Source organism: Barbus barbus (genome assembly GCF_936440315.1).
Source record: "Barbus barbus genome assembly, chromosome: 19".
NCBI classification, from domain to species: domain Eukaryota; kingdom Metazoa; phylum Chordata; class Actinopteri; order Cypriniformes; family Cyprinidae; genus Barbus; species Barbus barbus.
The window spans coordinates 3,340,998-3,361,966 of record NC_136747.1 but is presented as its reverse complement, the minus strand read 5'-3'; the positions used below and the strand labels follow the sequence as shown (position 1 = coordinate 3,361,966).

General features: G+C 37.2%; 1 protein-coding gene across 1 annotated transcript in view; it reads left to right on the top strand.

Annotated features, from left to right (window-relative positions):
* Window positions 1-20,969, top strand: part of LOC306885840 (receptor-type tyrosine-protein phosphatase U-like) — a gene marked incomplete at its 5' end in the record, with an annotated part of 272,816 nt that overhangs the window by 97,379 nt on the left and 154,468 nt on the right. Inside the window, one exon of the mRNA XM_079442620.1 lies at window positions 14,805-15,076. Within this exon, the coding sequence (XP_079298746.1) occupies window positions 14,805-15,076 (272 nt within the window). The remainder of the gene's footprint in view (window positions 1-14,804; window positions 15,077-20,969) is intronic.

The window sequence follows — 20,969 nt, the reverse complement described above, 5'->3', positions numbered from 1 at the left end:
ATTATATATTGCTGTCCACCCAAAGTGCTTTACAATCATATGGGGGTCTCTCCTCAACCACCGCCAGTGTGCAGCATCCACAGTACCACGGCACCAGTGCGCTCACCACACACCAGCTACAGGTGGAGAAGAGAGAGAGACAGAGCCAATCAGTTGGATGGGGATTATTAGGAGGCTGTGATTGATAAGGGCCAGTGAAGGGAATTTGGCCAGGACACTGGAGTTACACCCCAACTCTTTACAAAAAGTGCCATGGGATTTTTTAATGACCACAGAGAGTCAGGACCTTGGTTTAATGTCTCATCTGAAGGACAATGTTTTTTACAGTATAGTGTCCCGGTCACTATACTGGGGTATTATGACCCACACAGACCATAGGGTGTGCACCCCCTGCTGGCCTCACTAACACCTCTCCCATCCAGGTACTGACCAGGCACAACCCTGCTTAGCTTCAGTGGGCAACCAGCTTTGTGCTGACGGATGGCGTGGCGCAAGGCAAAACAATGCAAGAAAACTAAGCAAAACAGCAAGGAAACTAAACAAAACACAAGACCAAAAAATAAATTAAAATTAAAACTGAGAAAAAAACAGAATGCACAAACAAACAAAAATAAAGCAAAACAATGCAAGAAAACTAAACAAAACACAAGACCAAAAAAACAAATAAATAAAAAATAAATAGAATCAAATAATAAAAAAACAAGAGAACAAAAAACAACAACAGAAAAAAAGACAAAGCAAAGCAATGCAATAAAACAAAATAAAACATAAGACCATTAAATAAATAAATACATACAATAACATAAAACAATAAAACAAAACAAAACATGACGCACACAAAACAAAACTAACCCTGACCCCACAAAAAAATCCAAATGAAATTAAATGAAATTAAATGAGAAAGAACAAAAGAAAACAAAAAGCAATGTAAACAAGAAAAAAAAAAAAATCAAATCACGGAAACAAAACAGGAAGCACACAAACAGCAATAAAAAAAATTAAATAATTAAATAAAACAAAACAAAACAAGCAAAGCAAAAACAAGAAAACAAAACAAAACAAAGCACATAAAACAAAAACATACAACAAACACTAAAACAAATGTTTGTTTCTCGTTTGTGTTCTACATAAGAACAAAAGTTTCAGAACTTCATGAGAGTGAGTAAATGTTGACAGGAGTTTATTTATTGAATTGGATCTTTGTGTTTCTTAAGCCAGTCATGATCTTTTGGTACTCACCCTTCCCCCACATCAGCTACCAACCGCCACACACACACACACACACACACACACACACACACACGCACACACACAGACACAGAGACAGAGAGGCTGTCAGAGGCGTGTTGCGGAGGCTATTGTAGTCAGTGAGGAGCAACCGTGAGGCCAGCGGTCCTCCAAACACAAGAGACAACAGCACAGACTCCACACTCAAGTTCCTTTGTTCCAGCAGCACACTGAAGAAGCGCTTTGATTTCAAGAGCTCAAGATCCGCAGAGCAGCACTTTGATTTTAAGAGACATCAGAGAGCCTCACGATCATGTAGTTATGATGCAGGCATATACTAATGAAGGAAGTGTGTTGTATTTCAGCGGACCTTTAACAAAGAAATAGCCTATAGACATTTATGTCACATTGAAAAATATCTGAATGTTATTAAATACAGAATATCACAGCAAATGTCATCTGTGCTGAAATATTGCAGGAGCTTTCATGAGAACTAGTTTTACTATTCTGAGCCATTTTTACAGTGACTTTTAATCAACTGGTGTCAAAGTGATTTTTAGTGGATCAAAACCCTCCTTGCTTTGAATAGAGCAAACACAGTTTAAAATACGGTAACCTGCTACACTGAGGAGCTGTTTCTAACCTATTAATGTGTTTTTGTTGGTATAACATATTTTGATTTAGTGATGTTAGATCATATTTTTGACTTAAATGAAACTAAATGAATTTGTTACCACGTAAATCACATTTTTCAGTGCACAGTTGTGGAACGTGAATGTGTTTCAATAACATTTGACAACCACAACGTGACAACTATTGATTTATCATTTAACCCTTTCTGTCAAATGTTTTGCTTCAATAGTATAGCCATAGATGCATTTCCCAGACACGTCAGCATTACTGACAGATCTGCGTATTATAACTCACGTTTGTAAACGGCCGATGGATTTTTCTTCGCCTTACAAGAGCAGGTCATATTTTTGCCCATTCCGTTTGCTCAACACACTGATTTATATTGATGCTGGTTTATATTGATTTTGAGACCTTATTTGCTCCAGCAGCACCATTAAACATCGGACAAAATGAAATTAATGTTTGTTTTATTGTAGACAAGTTTCTAGCACATAACGGTAGGGTTTAAATGTTTTTTTTTTAGATTTGTGTTTCCTGATTGGCCTCTAAGTTACTCTGGCAGCGAATAGAAATGAATTGGTGTCCGTTTTGAAAGCACGCGGGAGGTTGGTGGTGCCATTGGGCTGCTGCCAGTCCTCTGGGGTTTAAAGGATCCGGCAGTTAATCCGGCGCCCTCTTTTATTCACCAACGCATTTAAATCTTAAACCTGCATTCATTCATTCAGCCGGCCAACCGTCACGCCAGCTGACACCTCACAGTTGTTTCAGTCACTCAGGGCAAGAGCTACTCTGCCCCCTACCGCCTGGAAATGAACATTAGTACAGTTTTCTAACATTTATAATTTGCTTGCACACTTTATTTATTGAATGTTAATTAATTAATTTAATTATGTAATATTTAATAGTTTTTTTTAGTTTTTTCAGAGTTAAAATCACTGGTCAGTTGAGATAGAAATATTAAATGTATGTATGTTTATATGTATGTAAAAAAAAAAAAATATATATATATATATAATAATAATTAAAAAATGAATGACTAAATAAATAAGAAAAAGAGTAAAAAAAAAACAGATTTTGCATATTTGGACTGAATACTGATTTAGGTGATCCCTAAAAATTGTGTTAAAACAGAGACACAGGTACAAGATTTCATAGCATGGGCTCAACTACATCCTAAAGTGTGAGAAACTCTATTAGTCTGTTCAATTTGTATGTTAGTGTGTTCAGTGAATGCTGTTGGCTTAAGACGAGTGTGTGTGTGTGTGTGTGTTGTAGTAGATGTTGCTCTGTCCGGTCGTCTTTCTTGTGAGTTCTTTCTTTCTTTCATTTAGTGACAGATAGCGTCTTATCACTGGGCCGGTTTGGGACCGGTGTTTTGGTCCAGTCCAGCCTGGAGGAGGTCATCATGCGTTTCATTGACTTCAGCCTCAATCCCTTCTCTGATAGCATCTCCATTCCAGCAGCCATTAATCCCAACACTTCCTCCTCGCCTGCAGTCCATCCAAAACGCATTTAGCAGAGGTCAAACGCAGACATCAAATCAGCCAAATGAACAGATACTGAGACGGGATCTCTTAAATTGAGTGCAGGCGGAGTTTCATTTTGATCTGTGTCCTGGAAGAGATTGTGTGATACAGCAGCATGTCTCCTATACAGTCTTTACTCTCGAGAGGCTGTGTTTAGTCCTTGTCTATTATTTTTACACTGTATTCTCCTAAAGAATTATGTGATTATTCACTATTCCATCCACTGTCATTTACTGGTGCCTCTTCATTGGACTGTCTATTGTACTGACTTGAATTAGCTTTTTGTTCAACCTGACATATATTAATTTCGCTCCTGGTGTGAAATGACCATTTGTCTTTGATTTGTTTCACTTTTTTGTTTCACATTTGGTGTGAAATGGGCTTTGGGTGCGACGTCCAGAAAGCAAGCAAACTAACTTGCCTGACCGTGATGCAGAGACAAAGAAAGAATAAATCTTCCCACATGCATTTATTGCTGAACATGGGCATAAACTGTAGGACATCCGCTCTATTCACATTCAGAGAGCGTGAGGTTAATGACAGCTATTTGTGACACAACACTTCACACAATCTCAGCTGTGAACAGATTCACGGATGGCAGTTCAATCTTTCACAATCATGTCTGGAGTATGTCGGAATTGCCTTCGGATGTGGATAATGTGGTTTAACCTTAAAGTCACTGTTAAGTTTTGAGAAAAAACTAAAATACACACACAAAAAAAAAAAGAAATAAAATAGAAAATGAAAAAATGGGGATCATCAAATTTGCAAATACAAATAATAATGAATGAATGAATGCAAAAAGAAAAATAGACTATACACTCTAAAGCAGGGATGGGCAACTTCGGTCCTGGAGGGCCTGTGTCCTGCAGAGTTTTTTGAGAAATACAAAGGTTCTTCAGATGTTAAAGCTTCTTTATGGAACCATTTAGACAAAAAGGTTCTTCTATGGCATCGTGAAGCACCTTTATATTTAAGAGTGAACTACTGAGTTTTCAATCCAGTGAAAGATGGCTGGAGCATTATGAGCATCATCCTCACTAGAAATGACCCTTTCAATAGACATGCGGTTCTGATATTCTGAGACATAAATGTCCATGTTCTGAATCTTCATCCCTGAGAGACAGAAGAGATACAACAATGGTGTTTTTTTGAAAATCTAAAAATGCACAAAGTCTCCTGTGAGGGCTAAGTTTAGGTGTAGGGCAATAGCACACACAGTTTGTTCAGTATAAAAACCATTACGCCTATGGAGAGTCCTCATAAACCACAAAAACCAACATGTGTGTGTGTGTGTGTGTGTGTGTGTATCACTACCCTAGTGACCGACGTGTTGCTGGAATTTACAGAGTAAGATAGCAATCACTTTGTTTGAAAGGTTCTTTTAATTTGGCTCATTAATTTCATTTCTTCATAAGTCATCTGTGATTATGTGTGTGCCGCAGGGCTTTGTTGTGCAGATGTCTCGGTGGGTTTGTGGATTCTGGAGGTTGAGCGGATTGATTCAGCTGTTTGTTTATCGGCGGTGTTTATTCAGAGGTGTGAGAGTTAAACTGCGGTGAAGTTCCTCATCTGCCTCACACGGCAGCTGGCAAAGAAAATCACTCCAGCTCCACTGGCTCCCTTTGTTCTTCACGTTCACCTTTTCTCTCCTTCAAACAAGCTTCGAAATTCCAGTTTTCTCTTAAGTGCTGGGACTGAGACAGAAAAAGTGAAATTACAGACTGTACTCTCAGGTTTACTACAGCTCTTCAAAAATGAGGGGCACAGTTGAGTTTGTGTGTGTGTGTGTGTGTGTGTGACACAAGCATGCAAGCAACAGCTAAACTGAGAATTCAAATGCCTAAGATATACTGCAAAACAATAGCGTTACATTCACTTGTTAACTAATTAACACACATTTGAACAATATAGTAGAATATAATAAAACATCATAATATAATCATATTTTTATTCATACTGTACATCAGAAATCATATTCTAAGATCAGTTATTGTTACATACTCACTGGAATATTATTAATTGCCTATTACCTAGTAATCAGGGACATACAGTCATGCAAATGTTTGGGGTCGGTAGCCTATTTTTTAATATTTTTGAAAGAAGCCTCTGCTCACAAGGCTGCATTTATTTGATCAAAAATACAGTAAAAACAGTTATGTTGTGGAATATTTTTACAATTTAAAATACCTGTTTTCTATGAGAATATGTTAAAATGTAATTTGTTTCTGTGATGTAAACCTGGATTTTCAGCATCACGACAGTCTTCAGTGTCACATCATCTCTCAGAAATTATTCTAATATGCTGATTTGCTGAAAGAGAAACATTTCTGATTATTATCTTATATTTTTTAATATATTTAAAATATATATATATTTACAGATAATATAGCAATCTATATTTACATTTAGATAGAAATATTTTGTAACATAAATGTCTTTACTGTCCTGTTTGATCAATTAAATGCATCCTTGCTGAATAAAAGTATGTGTGTGAAATAAAGGAAAGTCCCTCAGTTGAAGCTTGAGTACATGAATATCTCATTAGTTTGCATTGCCTGCATGTTATGATTGTCGATGAATGAAATTACATCAAATCCGTTTTGATTACTGGAAAGTCTGAGACTTTTTTCCCCCAGCCTTCACATGCTCCAGACTCTAACGCTGCCAGTCATGACCGTTTGTCTTCACAGATGTGTGTTGTACAGTCATAAATGACATGTGATGTTACACAGTAGGCTTTTACCCAAGGCAGACACCGCAGGGGCATTTCATAACAGCACAACCTGACAAGCAACAATCGTACAGACAGAGCAAACCACACGGCGTGCATTGGGCTTTGGACAGCTTGACTGTAGTCTGTGAAATTAGCTTCCTCAACTGAGATTTGATCATGTCAGTGTGGCACGTATTATGATTTCTGTGTTCCCATCTTGTTTCAGCCGTTAATGTCTGTCATTTTTTCCTCTCTTCCACACTTTCTCACCTCTCTGAAGAGTATCTCAGGTGTATCTCCAGGGAAAGTGTTAGAAAATGAGTCTGTAACAGTCACCAGTTATAGCAGAGCTGGAGTCTCCTCAGACACACAGTTAGCTCTGGGCGGCTAATACTCTATTGATTTGCTCGGTGGAAGAGGCCATCCAGCATTTTAAAGCTTCAGACTGACACCTCTCAAAATCACTCAACACACACGCTTAGTGCAGTGAAGTCCATCAATTCATGCATCCATTTAGATCAATTATAAAGTTGCATTGCTTTCAACTCTTTTCCAACAGTGTTAGAAAGTTCTAAAAGATGAAAAACTAATTTTAATAAATATGTTTATTTACTTAGAAATATTACGAAAATAAAGCATATTTACTTGTGCTAGTTTCAAAAGCACATGCTAATAAAGTATGCATGAAGTCACAGGCTGATCATGTTCAAACATATTTATTCCCGTTTGAGTTTAAACAAAATCCTGTAAGGACTTTAGGGATGGGATATGAGTTTTGCATCATTAATAATTCATGTAACGATCAAAGTACAGCCCGTCTTTAAACTAGTGATGTAGTCTAAATGTGTAATTAGGGTCTATAAGAAAATATATTCAAATGAAGAGAGATATGCACTAAACACTACACTCTTGATTACTTACAAACCAGACACAAACACTAAACATTTATTTAATATACTACATGCCGTTTTTTGTTGAAATCAAAGAAGAAGAAATTTGTAAAGCTTATGCAATATAAAGAAAACAAACTTTGGATTGCGTCGCAATGAACCGTTTTTTTGTTTTTTCCGTTTTGTTAATCTTTTAATGATTTATGTATATAGTTTTATTGTTGTGCATCTGTGTTCTATACTATCCTGCAATCTTTTGCTTGTTTCAAAACGCCCAACAATCTGCACATTACCTGCCAATCATTTTCACTTCAATAGTGGTTTGTGATATATCATTGGATAAACTAACGCCATTGAGACTTACCTATGATGAATTTATAGCTGAGCGCAAGGCATTTCACTCATCGAATGCGTCCGCGTCACATTTGCATACTACTTGAATTCGTGATTGATTGATTGATTGATTGACTGCAAAATTCAAATATTAAATGGAACGATAAAATACAATTATTAACCGGTTAATGGCAATTTCAAATTTTCGATTCTGTTCGGAACTATTAAATTTGATTTAGTTTCTGTTTCTGGTCATATTCCTGTCAAAATTGAGTTAGTTTCAGAGGCCTAGTTCATGCATTCCCTGGAAATCAAACCCATGATAGAGTCAGGCTCTACAATGTAAAACTTTACGGGGGAAGTCGTGGCCTAATGGTTAGAGAGTCGGACTTGTAATCCAAAGGTTGCGGGTTCGAGTCCCCGGCCGGCAGGGATTGTAGGTGGGGGGAGTGAATGTCCAGCGCTCTCTCCACCCTCAATACCACGACTGAGGTGCCCTTGAGCAAGGCACCGAACCCCCAACTGCTCCCCGGGCGCCGCAGCATAAATGGCTGCCCACTGCTCCGGGTGTGTGTTCACTGCTGTGTGTGTGTGTGTTCACTGCTGTGTGTGTGCACGTTGGATGGGTTAACTGCAGAGCACGAATAGGGTCATCATACTTGGCTGAATGTCACTTCACATTGTAGCATATATGTATTTAGTACAATTTGTAGCTGATAAACTAGTGGCCATAGCAAAACCTTGGTTTTGGTTGCTTATCAAGTCAAGTCCAAGCCACTAAATTTTTGAATTTCACAACCCACAGATTAGGACATCCGAGGACTGATCCTAGATCAGCATTTTCCTCCGAGACACTCACGGCGCCCTTGCCCAGATGTGACAGTTTTGTTCATTGTGCTCTGAGCTTTGAAGGAAATCCTTTTCAGAAACCACACAATCCGGTGAGCGCTGCTTTAGAAAGAGATCTGTGATTGTTTGCCGGGGTCCAGGGAGCGTCTCTGACCAGCTGGCATTACCATCTTCACCCATTCTCATGCAACTCCCTATTCAAGCACCGCCTGAGCAGCCCGCAGCTCCGTAAATGCCAAAATCTGCATCGCCTCCAAGCTCCAAAGACCGCAGGCAGTGAGCCTGCAGGGTTTAAACCCACGAGAGTGACACAGGAAGGGGAAGAGGATGAAAGGGAAATGAGAATGAAAGCAGAGATGATATAAACGGATGATATTTGCTTTTTGTTGCGTAAAAAAGACAAGGTTTTCCCTGCGACCTGCTGCTGCTGCCTTTCAAACACCAGCCAAAGTGACTGTGGTTCGGAGTAAAGTCACATCAACACAAGAAGCGGGAATTTATGCAACAAAGTAATTATTTAGTTTTAAACCGTGGGATGAACTAATGAGCTTATTTAGATCAAGGCCGATTTGACACTCGACAGTCACAGCTACTCTCAAAGATAGCGTGCGCTACCCTGCCGCTTCCAAAAGAATCACAACCATTGATGTAAAACAGTGATTAAAATGCACATTTTGGTACTTTTGCTTCCACTTTTTACATCTGAATGTTGTGCTGGCGTGCCCATGAAACCAGCGTGATCTCATTAGTATTCATACATAAAGCAGAGCTCTAATCCGCTAAACTTTTATTTAATTTTTTTTCATTTGGATAGACACTGATATGAACGTAACAGGTTCTGAAACATCAATACATTAGTGAAATGTATTTTAAAATGTAATATGATTTTATTACAACTACTTATTTTTGGAATCTGATTACGTAATACAGATTACATGCAATCACTTACTACCCAGAACTGTGTATATGTGTGTATTTATGTATACAGTATGCATAAATAGCGTGTGTGGGTGTATTTCGATACAAATAGTATAGAACAGCAGTGGCATCAGTCTGATGAAACACAGGACAGCAGGGGCAGATTGTTGATGGCGGAGGTTGAGAAGGGTTTTTAAAGAAGCGGAGGAGGGAAATGAAGTTGAAACCCGTGCCTCTGTGTGTGTTTGATAAGATCGTGTGCTGGGCCGCGGGTCTGGCTCTCGGCGGGGTGATGGAAATGCAGCGCTGCTCCTAATCTCCTAATGTTGTTCCTTCGTCCTTGGCCGGGGCACATGGGAGAAAGATGAGGCCTTATCAGCGTTTATGAATTTATGGAAAATATTTCTGCACTGACAGTTTTCAGCTCTCTCTTTCTCTCTCTCTCTAGATTTTTCTCCGTCGTTCTCTCATCCAACCCTCCCACCCACCCGCTTTCTCTCGCACTTTCCTCTAGCGCTCCCGACCAACTTCATACGAGTTTTAGCGGAGGACGGGAATCTTGTTGGCAGGCGTTTCTCTGTTTTGGAGGGCTGTTTCTAGAATTAAGGCCACAGTGACGTTGATATAAAGTCTATTTGTACACACACTTTTACAATACATGATTTCTTTGCCACACTGAACTGAGCAAGAGATGACAACAAAACATGGTAAAGTTAATGAGCTAATGACTGAACTTCAAATAAGGACACTCTTTTTGTAATGTATGTTCTAGTATGTTATTTATGTTATTATCAGAGTTAATTAAAGGAGCAACAGGCGGGAACTGATGTTGTCTACCTGTCAAGTTGTTAATGTTAGTAGACTTTATACGGTGTGCTAATAATCTTCATGCAGTTGTGCTTGTCATTTAATTAATGTCTCAAAGTGTCGACACTTGCATTCAGAAATCAAGTGTATGCGGCAAGTATCTTAAAGTGTTAAAAAAGCCGAAAAGTGCAGCTTGTATATTTTTGAAAGCGTAAGCTGTACAAGATAAAGGTGCTATTTGTGCTGTAAAAGAAAGAGCCTCAGTTGTTGTTTTAGAGCTGGGACTAGTGTTCTGGGTGGATGACCTTATGCGTAACACAATGGCACAGCAGACAGCCGTTTAAAAACATGTGGAACGTCTCGAATCCAAATCCATACTGAACTTAATAATAATGATGATATCTATATAATATGTTATGGTAAGAATATTCAAATAAAATTCAAATAAATCAAATAAAATTTGAGTCTCCTTAAAATTTGGTGCATGTATGTAATTTATGTAATTTGAAGGTTTCTTTAAAATAATGTTTAAGGCGTCAAATAAAAAAACAACAACAGCAATATTCTAGACTTCCATGTTATCCACTTTACACTATTTTACTTTTATTTTATGTTTTAGTATTATTATTATTTAATTGATCACACGTTATTTTATAAAAAATAATATAATTTTTCTATAAAAAAACACAAAAACATTAACTATGACTTTTGCCTCAATAAACTCCTAATTTGCTGCTTATTATTATTTAGTAAGGTGGTTGTTAAGTTTAGGTATTAGGGATGTAGAATATGTGCTAATAAACAGCCAATATGTTAATAATATGCATGCTAATAGTGAGAATTGGTCCCTATACTAAAGTGTTATATATATATATATATATATAGTATAGGGACCAACCACTATTAGCGTGCATATTATTAACATATTGGCTGTATAATAGTGCTTGTAAAGCACATATTCTACATTCATAAATATATATTTATATCTGTAAGTCTGTAGGTCTTAAAGGGATAGCCCACCCCCTAATTGGTCTGAACTCAGAATGCTCTTTTAGCAGATTCCCGTCATCTTTAGGTTACTGCGCTGCACCGTTTCATTATATAAAGTGTTATCAGTAAATAAGGGACAGTCAGATTTCCAGCAGCGCTTTGCCACGATTCATTTGTCTGACCTCCTGTCTCTCCTCCGCCACCTGTCAGGGCCTGAAAATGGGCTCCAGAAAAACGAGCGTGTGAAAAATTTCATTTGGGTTATAGTCTCTTGCGCTCACACCCTTCAGCTGAGAGGAGGCAGGCTCCTACATGCGCCTCCAGAGGAAGGAGGGGGACAGGGAAATTAATAGCTTCTGAGGAAGCTCAGCCGTGATTACAGCAGCATGTGTGGCGGGTGCGAGCGGAGATGTGATTGTACGTTGGAGGTGTTTGGGTTCAGACATTATTATTATTATTTCTTTGGAGAGTTTGAAGTGTCTCAAGCCATACCGACCATCGAAGAGTTCTGGTTCTGAACATCCTAATTTAGGATGTTTGAAACAATTTCGGTATGTTTCAGTATGTTAAAACAGACTGATCAGCTTAACAATATTATCCACAGAAAGTGGCAGCTCTTGAAAAACCAATTATGTATTTAAAGTCAGTAAGAACCAGCAATTACAAATAATTTTCCTTCCATAATGGGACATATTTCAGAGTGAAACACAATGTGTTCCAAACAGTGATGATTTTAAGTTGTCCTTGTTACATGTCACATGCATTTACTATTATGATAACACTTAAATATGCATAATTACATGTAAGTACCTCTAAGCCTAACCCTAACCTTATAGTAAGTACATGTAGTTAATTAATATTACTCAGTACTTAAATGTATAATTACACTGTAACAAAGACACCTTAAAATAAAGTGTAACCTCTTTTTTTATTATTTTCTGTTATTATGCATTTATCCACAATGCTCAATTCTGGTTGGTAAAATGTTTCCTATGTGAGATAAAATATAAAAATGTTAGATGAGAAACATAAACTAAAGTAATCGTTTGAATTTGAAGCACTAAAATTACTTTATGGAAATAAATGAAAACTGAAACTGAACTAAAACTTAATTACACCTAAAATTAATATAATAATAATGATAATAAAAATGATAAAAGCATTTAACAAAATTGCTAAAATTATATTAAATATTAAAACAAATTCTAAAGCTAATTCAAAATATTAATAACTATAATAGATGATATAAACTAAAATAGTATTTAAATACATTTATGTAATTATTTATTTCTTTATAAAATAAATAAGAGTACATTTTCTTTCTATGTTGACTTTAAGCATGAAAAATTACATTAGGTTTATTAGTTGACGTTATCTGACCACAAGTTTTGCATCCGATTTCTATTCAGAATGCTGCATTCAAAGGTGCTAAAATTGCCCGTAAATCTAAAAGTTTTATTCTGTTGCTGTGAGTTCTCCCAGAATGCAACACTTTTTCATTTGTGACTGTCATAGCGATTCACTGCAGGCACTGATGCTCATTCAGGCCCTGATCTGCATAAAGACTGTCAGATGGACTTTTGATTTAAGAAGCTTCTTTTATCCTCTGTTCTCTTTAAGCCGCGGCTCTAAAGTCCGTTCCATGAGAGCGCTCATGCATACAAACCTGACCGTCAGTCTAAAAACAAACACTCATGTTCTCTTCCGGACGATGGAGCTGCAAGCTTGTTATTCAGCGGGTTGTTGTTTGAAACAGTCAAGCGTAAGAAACTACATGCTTTAAATGTCAAATGCAGATGGAGGGCAGCTGTTGACCTTCGATGGAAGTTATTTGCAATGGACTTCAGTAATAAAAAGTTACAATTATTGGACCATATGTGCCTTTTTTCTTTTCTTTTTTTTATTTTGGTACATGCTCTATTTTCTGGGTGGACATATACCATGGTGCTACCATGCAGTTCATACTCTAGTACTTTGTGCTACCGTGTAAACTGTTGAACATTAATATGTTGAATGTATGATACTGTGGTATTTCCAATTTGCTCAATTTGACCACTGCAGGGTCTTGAGGTAAAAGCTCTGTATATGTCCCCATATATTTAAAATACAGGGGAAAACATCCATGTAGTAAATGTTTTATCTGTTACCTTTCATGATACATTTAACAATTTTCTTTTACAGGTCAATCTTGTAATGGTTTTTTAGCTAGATTTGCCTCATTACACACTTACATAAAAAACAAACAAACAAAAAAAACACACATGAATTTCACCTTTGAAATCACATTACAATCACATGTTTCACATGGGTTACACATGTTTCACGTATTGTGCATGTGATTTTCAACATGTGTAGTCCATGTGGTTTTTCTGTAAGGGGAAAGATAAGCTGTACTATTATTGTAGGTGTAATCGGTCCTGACTGGGATACCGTCATCAGGCATGGGAGGCAATTGTGCTGAGAAGTACACTAAAGACCACTAGCTTCCCTTCATTACACTCCATTCGGGTCATGGCACCAATGTGCTACCCCGCACCACTCTCAGAGGCATGCAAACCAACTTCACCCGGCATTGGAAACAATTGCACAAAGAAGTGTGCTAAACACCTCTAGCACACCTCTTGAGACCAAGAAAGTGAAGTTTATATATACTGTATAGCTTTTTCTAGCTGCCCTCACACCTTTCCGGGTCACGGCACCAATCTGTTATACAAGGACTGTCTCATTTTTCATCAAAAATTATTTGGATCCTTATTTTTGTTTCTTTAGCTTTGCCTGTCTGTTCTTGCACTCTGGCTTATTGAGTCTCTGTGGGTTCTGGTGCCTTTATAAATGAATAAATAGATGTTCTTCAGTTGATAAATAAGGCCATCTGAGCAGGAGCCTTCCTGTCATATGTTATAACGTCTTTACGTTTATTTTTATGAATTGTAAAACTAATACAAAAAGCAAGAGACTCAGAATTATTGTTAATGCCTGCCACCTGTTTAGAAGAAAACTGTAATTTCTCTGAAATCCAGCCCTGAAAACAACATGTCAAGCTTCAGAAAAGCGTCACATCCTAGACACAACATTAAAATTAGATCTGTTATTGTTCATGTTAAATGAATTATTATTCTCCAAACTGTCATTCTGTACTGTTTGTTCTACAGACAGGTATGAAACCTTAAACCATGTGGCTTGAGGACTATTTTAAGCAACTAGACTTGAGATATTCACATGACAAATGATAAATCCACAGATTTACATTGAAGGATGGAAAAGTACAAATCTGGGGCAAAAATGAATAAGAAAGAAAAGAAAGACAGCATTTAATGTCCTCAAGACATTGAGCAATCAAAATCATTTTACCTGTCACTGAGACTGTTGTGTTGTGTCTGTGAAACATTTGTTGGGGTTTCTTTAATTTGCACCTGTTAGTTTCTCGCTGTATGCAATGTCGTTTTTGTGGTACCCTGGTGGCAGACATTAGAGGTTTAATAACTGTGTCAGCATGATTAATAATGGTGGAGTACCCAAGCAGAGCTGCCATCATCACTGCACTGATTACACCTGTTTTAAACTACATTAGCCACAGTGAACTCTGCCCTGCCCCAACGCCACTGCAATCATTTATGCTCATTGTGTATAACTGTGAGCTTAGCAAGAGCTCCATCCCAGCCACCCAACACAAAAGTTGAAGTGTAATTCATAAATGTGTATTAGTGTTGGGGATTTTTCAGTGACTCTTTCTGAAGGTTACATTATTACACCAGTAGTAAGTGACTGTGTCGTTGTATAATTCACGCAACCGTTTTGTTCAGAAAGTCTGATTTGTTAAGGAATGATACAACACTTCTGTGTACTACTTGGACACACACAGTGGTTGATTCGGTTTTATTTAGTAACAATATCTCTCTCACTGTCTCTCTCCAGGCTCCTACATGCTGGTAAACTCTTCGCAGTATGGTGCAGGACAGCGGGCTCAGCTCATGTTACGTCCGCTGAGTGAGAACGACACACATTGTGTGCAGTTCAGTTATTTTCTGTACAGCCGTGACGGACACAGTCCCGGGGTCCTAACCGTGTATGTGCGTGTAAACGGCGGCTCACGGGGAAATGCCGTGTGGAATGTGTCCGGCTCTCAGGGGCGGCAGTGGCATCAGGTGGAGCTGGCTGTCAGCACCTTCTGGCCCAGCGAGTACCAGGTGAGACCAATGTCATGCACAAACACACAAATGCATGTTGACTTTTTTGTTGCAAGTTGCAGTTCTTCTTTTATTATTATTATTATTTATTTTTTTTACAATTATTACAGATTAAAGTACTGGCTGTTACTTAATATACCGAAGAGAAACAAAAAAAGTACATTGACTTAATTGATTGTACTTTAATGTACTTGTAATTTGATGTACAGTACAATACCTTTCAAAAGTGTGGGGTCAGTCATATTTTTGAAGTCTCTAATGTTCACCAAGGCTGCATCTATTTGATCAAAAATACAGTAAGACCAGTAATATTGTGGAATATTATTATATTTTAAATAACTGTTTCCGGCAACAATTTGCTGCTTATTAATAGTTAGTAAGGTAGTTGTTAAGTTTAGATATTGGCTATGATTAGGGATGTAGAATAAGGCATTAATATGTGCTTAATAATAAATGGCTAGTGTTCTATTAATATGCATGCTAATAAGCAACTAGTTAAGAGACCCTAAAATAAAGCGTTACCCTGTTTTCTATTCCAATATATTGTTAAAATATTTTTTTTCCTTTGAGTCAAAGCTGAATTTTCAACATCATTACTCTAGTCTTCAGTGTCACGTGATCCTTCAGAAATCATTTTAATATGCTGACTTGCTGCTCAAGAAACATTTCTGATTTTTATCAATGTTGAAAACTGTTTTTGCTCGTTAATATTTTTGTGTAAACCGTGCTATACTTTTTCTTTGATGAATAGAAATTCCAAAAGAAGAACACAGATTTAAAATAGTTTGTAACATTATAAATGTCTTTACTGAAAATTTTGATAAATTTAATGTGTCCATGCTGAATAAATGTTTTAATATATTAATAACCCGCTGACCTCAAACTTGTATCAAAATGTATCAAAAATACGGTAATAAATGTTAGCCTTTCCTTGACGATCTGAAACTGGCTGTTTTTTGCTACTGTACCTTTAAGAGCATTTCTTTAAATTATTTATGTTGCGATTGGCCAACCTTCCTAATAGTTTACTCTGTTATTCATCATTAGCTGGGCCAAGTACAGTTGCTGAATATTCCATTTTATTTCAATTTTATTAATTTATATAAAACATAGGTGGTCACATGTTAATATGCTTATCCTTGCAAAAAATATGCATTTGCATTGAATTTATGGCAAACTAATTAATAAATAAAAATTGCCACTACTGGTGAACAGTTTTTTAGTAACGCTTTGGTTAATAAACATGCCACTGAAAAGTTGGCAAACCTGTGAAAGTCCATCACTCCTGCTTCTGATTTCAATATACCATAAAAAAACATTTTGAAAAAAAAAAAAATCTGGTTTAGTTTCGACAGATTTTATTAGATTAAATTAGATTAGATTGATTAGATTCTGATTCTGATTTTTATTCTGATTCTGATAAATGTTCATTGGGAGGACTGGAAGGGGATCTATAGATTGTGTCAGCATAGTACAATAAACAATTTTATTGCAAAAGATCAACAAAAATCCTGTTTCCATGGATAATACATAATACATGTTGACACACAGTAGGACTGGGTATGTACATTATTTCTTTAGACCCACTCCTGTGTGTGTGTGTGTGTATATAATATATATACACATATATATATATACACACACAAGAGCAAATGCATATTTTTCCCCACCACTAAATAGTCTATTATCTTCAGTTCTTGGCTTTGGTCAAAGTGTGTGTTATTGAGTCACTTGTTCCTCTGATGGTTAGCGCATAGAACACTGTCACCTTGTTAAAGGCTATGATTAATAACTCGCCCCTCATTTGCTCTCCAAAAAGCCCATAATGATCAGTAAGTTGAGTATGTGTGTGTGTGTGTACATGAGCACAGAGTCAATTGACCCCCGCTTGTGTGTGTGTGTGACCCGTTTGAAAGAGGAGGTCCGGTGTGGTTTCCATAACCCTGACCTGTATCGCTCCTCTCTCCATAAATCAGACCAGCCTTAATGAGATTACAGCTCTGCCATGATCAATGCTCGCTCACACAGACACACACACACACACACACACACACACACACACACTCGCTCACAGTGCACCACAGGGTTCCCAGACAGACAATGTGAAGAAATTATCTTAGCCCTCTGGTTCTGTTGCTTGCTCTCAGACTAATTTTTTCCTCTGTGGAGAATGGTGTCTGGTTTGTTCAGACGTGCTGTGGTGGAATACACATGGAATATGGTAAATTTGAGGTGTTTGGAGATGTGGCGAGGCATGTTAGTCAACTGTAGTTAACTTGTAGTAATTGCCTGCAGTCATTTATGACACTGCAATTCATAATATGTAAGTGTGTGATGCATGTCGTGTGTAATTGTGTAAAGGAACAGGAACAGATACAAATGCACATGAAGACGCAGATAAATTGCTGCATTTGTATTGTCAAGAGCAGATAATGAGGCAGCAGAGCAGATGAATTACAAACTCTGTAGTGAGCTGCCTACATAGAGAGGTGTTTAAAGCATCACAGGTGCACCTGCAATACCAAGGCTGTTCTCAAATCTAGGCTGATTCCATCTGAAGGCCTTTTCACACCAAAAGGATCACAAAAAAGTGAAACATACCTTTCTCACCAACAGCTGAAGTGAACATGCATCACAGCAAACAAACAAGCAAAAATATGTTTAATTAAAGCCACAGTCATTTGTGTTTGTTTGTATGGGTGGATTTGATCACGAAAGGTCAGCAGCACCCTTTTTTTTTTTTTTTTTTCTGCTTAATAATTTTGTGGAAACCATGTTACATTTATACAGGATACTTTGAAGAATAGAAAGTCCAGAGAACATAATGTATTTGAAATATAAATATTTTGTAACATTATATACTGTATGTCTTTACTGTCACGTTTGTTAGATTTTATTTGTCCTTGCTGAATAAAAGTATATTCCAAAAAAAAAAAAAAATAATAAAAAATAATATATATATATATATAAATAATGGTAGTGTATTGTGGTTTCCACAAAATGTATTAAGCAGCAAAAAAAATTTCAACATTGATAATAATTAGAAATGTTGCTTGAGCAGCAAAATCAGCATATTAAAATTATTTCTGAAGGATCATTTGACACTGAAGGCTGGAGTAATGATGCTGAAAATTCAGCTTTGATCACTATAATAAATTACATTTTAAAATATATTTACATAGAAAACAGTTATTTTAAATTGTAATACTATTTCACAGTATTGAACAAATAAATGGATAAGAGCGGTGAGCATAAGTGGCTTCTTTCAAAAACATTTCAAACTTTTGACTGGTAATGTACATCCATATTTTACCCTCCATCTGTCTGTTCTGTAATCTGTGTTGGTTTGATTTGTTTGTTCCCATCCCTCTCATGCTCTCTATCTGTCTCAGTTATGGCTCACGGGTCACTGAAAACCTCTCGGGCAGCTACACCCGGCTCACACGGATTAAATCAACTCACGTATGCTCCCTTTGGGTGACAGCGGAGGAAAGAGAGAGGAAAAGAAATGAATGAAAGATAGAATGGATGAATGAGAGAGAGCGCATGAGTGCTACATGAGTACCCGAGCAGGTCTGTAGAGATGAGATCAGCAGTCAGGCCCATGGGGCGGCAGCTTGTATTAAGGATATCATTTCCCCCTCCTCCTAATCCTACCTGGGAAAACACAAAGGATCTGGATCAGTTTGCTCCAGCACTCGCTGTCACCACTAAGGCTGGTGTAGAGTTCTCCCTATGAGGCTGATATGACACATTTGTGAAACCAATTTGAACAGTTAGCTGCCAACTAAAGGCTCTGTGGACGTCAGGCTTAGCAAAGCTGGCCGTGTAGATGCTTTGCTTTAACTTAGAGGGTCCTAAAATTTTAATAAGTCAAGCTCCGCCTAGAGGGATATCGCTTCTGATAGACATCCCAGCCAGCGTGTGACAAGGGAGACCACTGAGGATGAGACTAGTTTACTGAAAGCTTAGCCGACTATATTTTTTATTTTTTTCCAGTTATTAAAGCTTGTGCAAATAAAGACGGAATTACATAAACATGTTTTTCATATCTGGCATAACATAAAGAGAAAAGAACAGAACAGCCAAGCAAGCAGACAAAATGTCACAAATCACAAAGAAATATGTTTTCTGTTACTTGAATTAATATGACAACACTCTCAAAAGCTAAACACATTTTGAATCATGCTGAACTTAATCTTACTTTTAGGAACTAAAAGCAGGAACAAAATGCAAGCAAAGTGATTGTGACATGACCTGGACTCATAAATGAGCTTGCAAACACTCCACAAGTCCACGTCTTCAATATGGCAATTAATTTTAAATTTGGTGCGATCCAGCCTTAATGTTTACTCACATACGAACATAAAATTTCATCTTGGATAAGAACTTGAATTGTTGCAAGACAGTAGTAGGACAATATAGGATATGTTTTGTGCATTTTTATGAACAAATGTTAAAGACCTTTTTTTTCATCATGAGCTACATATGCATGTGAAGAGAGTAGTCTGCAAATTTAGTATGTGTGAAGAAGAGCTCTCATTTCTAAAAACTATGACAGCCAGCTACACATATTCTACTGTTAAGTGTTTATTTAGAAATTCTTTGTTTTTTTTTTTTTTCCCATTTTTGCCTTTATTTTGATAGGACATCATGCAGTGAAGTGGGAGAGAGAGGAGGTCAGGATCAGAAAAGGTTCACAAACCAGGACTCAATCTCAGGACACCCAGAGCGCGACGGTGCTGTTTGTCGATGCGCTGCCCTTTAGGATACCAAGGCTATTGGCGCCGACTTTAGTTAGAATTCTGAAGTACTAAGTTGTTGTTTTTTTCATTTAGCAGATGCTTTTTAGAAATGAGGGATAATTGTTATTAGTTGTAAGTGCATATGGATAAAAGCGCTTGAACAGTGAAAGCCTGGTAACTATATAGATTCCTCTGAAGTGTTCAGGATCATAGACTACCTTTCTTAGAGCCAGCAGTATTTGAGGCTCCAGGATCTTGAGCCACACTGGGGTACCCCAGGGAACTGCCCTGGGCCCCTTTATTTTCATCCTATATGCAATGGCTTTCCAGTATTCACCCAGTGGCATTGATGGTGGATTTCTTGAGCATCAGGAGACTAGTCATTATGCAGGGAGAACACATGGTCCAAACAGAAGACTGCAGTGGACAGACAACACAACTGAAGTGTTGGAGAAAGGTCAGCGCAGACTCCTTTTCTTTGTTGAACTTTCATTGTGTTTCTGAAGGTTAGAACTGAACTGAATGTTTTCATCACCACACAATTAAAATACGGCTTCAAGGGCCATTTGTAAAGGAGTGTTTTGTTATAATTTGATGCTATTTCAAGGACACATTTATGTAATATTGAAAGCAATCTTACTCTATACTATATTAGACCTGTAGCTAATTTTAAATACTAATTACAAAATTTGTCTATTTTTATTTAATGAAAAATTAGATGTCTTTAAATTTTAATCAAGGAAACATCATACCTTCAGGTGTCTTCTTTTTAAAGAATTTAAAAAGTTGGACTTGAATTTTTTTTTGCAAAAAATGACGAAAACTTGCTTCTGCTTGTGCGTAGCTTGTTACAATAACAAGTTCTGATTGGCCAATCACCTTTGTTTAGTTTGCGAAGTATCATACATAGAAAATTTTAACATTTCATTTGTATGATAACAGTTTGTTCTGGTTCTCAAATCTGATTGGTTGAGAACCGTGATATACTGTACTAGTATCGCTACAGGAACGCTCTTTCACAATTGAATCACTCCGCTTGTTCTTGCCGGGTCTATCTACTTTTTGGCGATCTAGTGTCATGACGGACACCCAAATCCACTATAATTTAAAAATGATACTGTTTTGTGTCACGGAATGCAGTTTTAAAG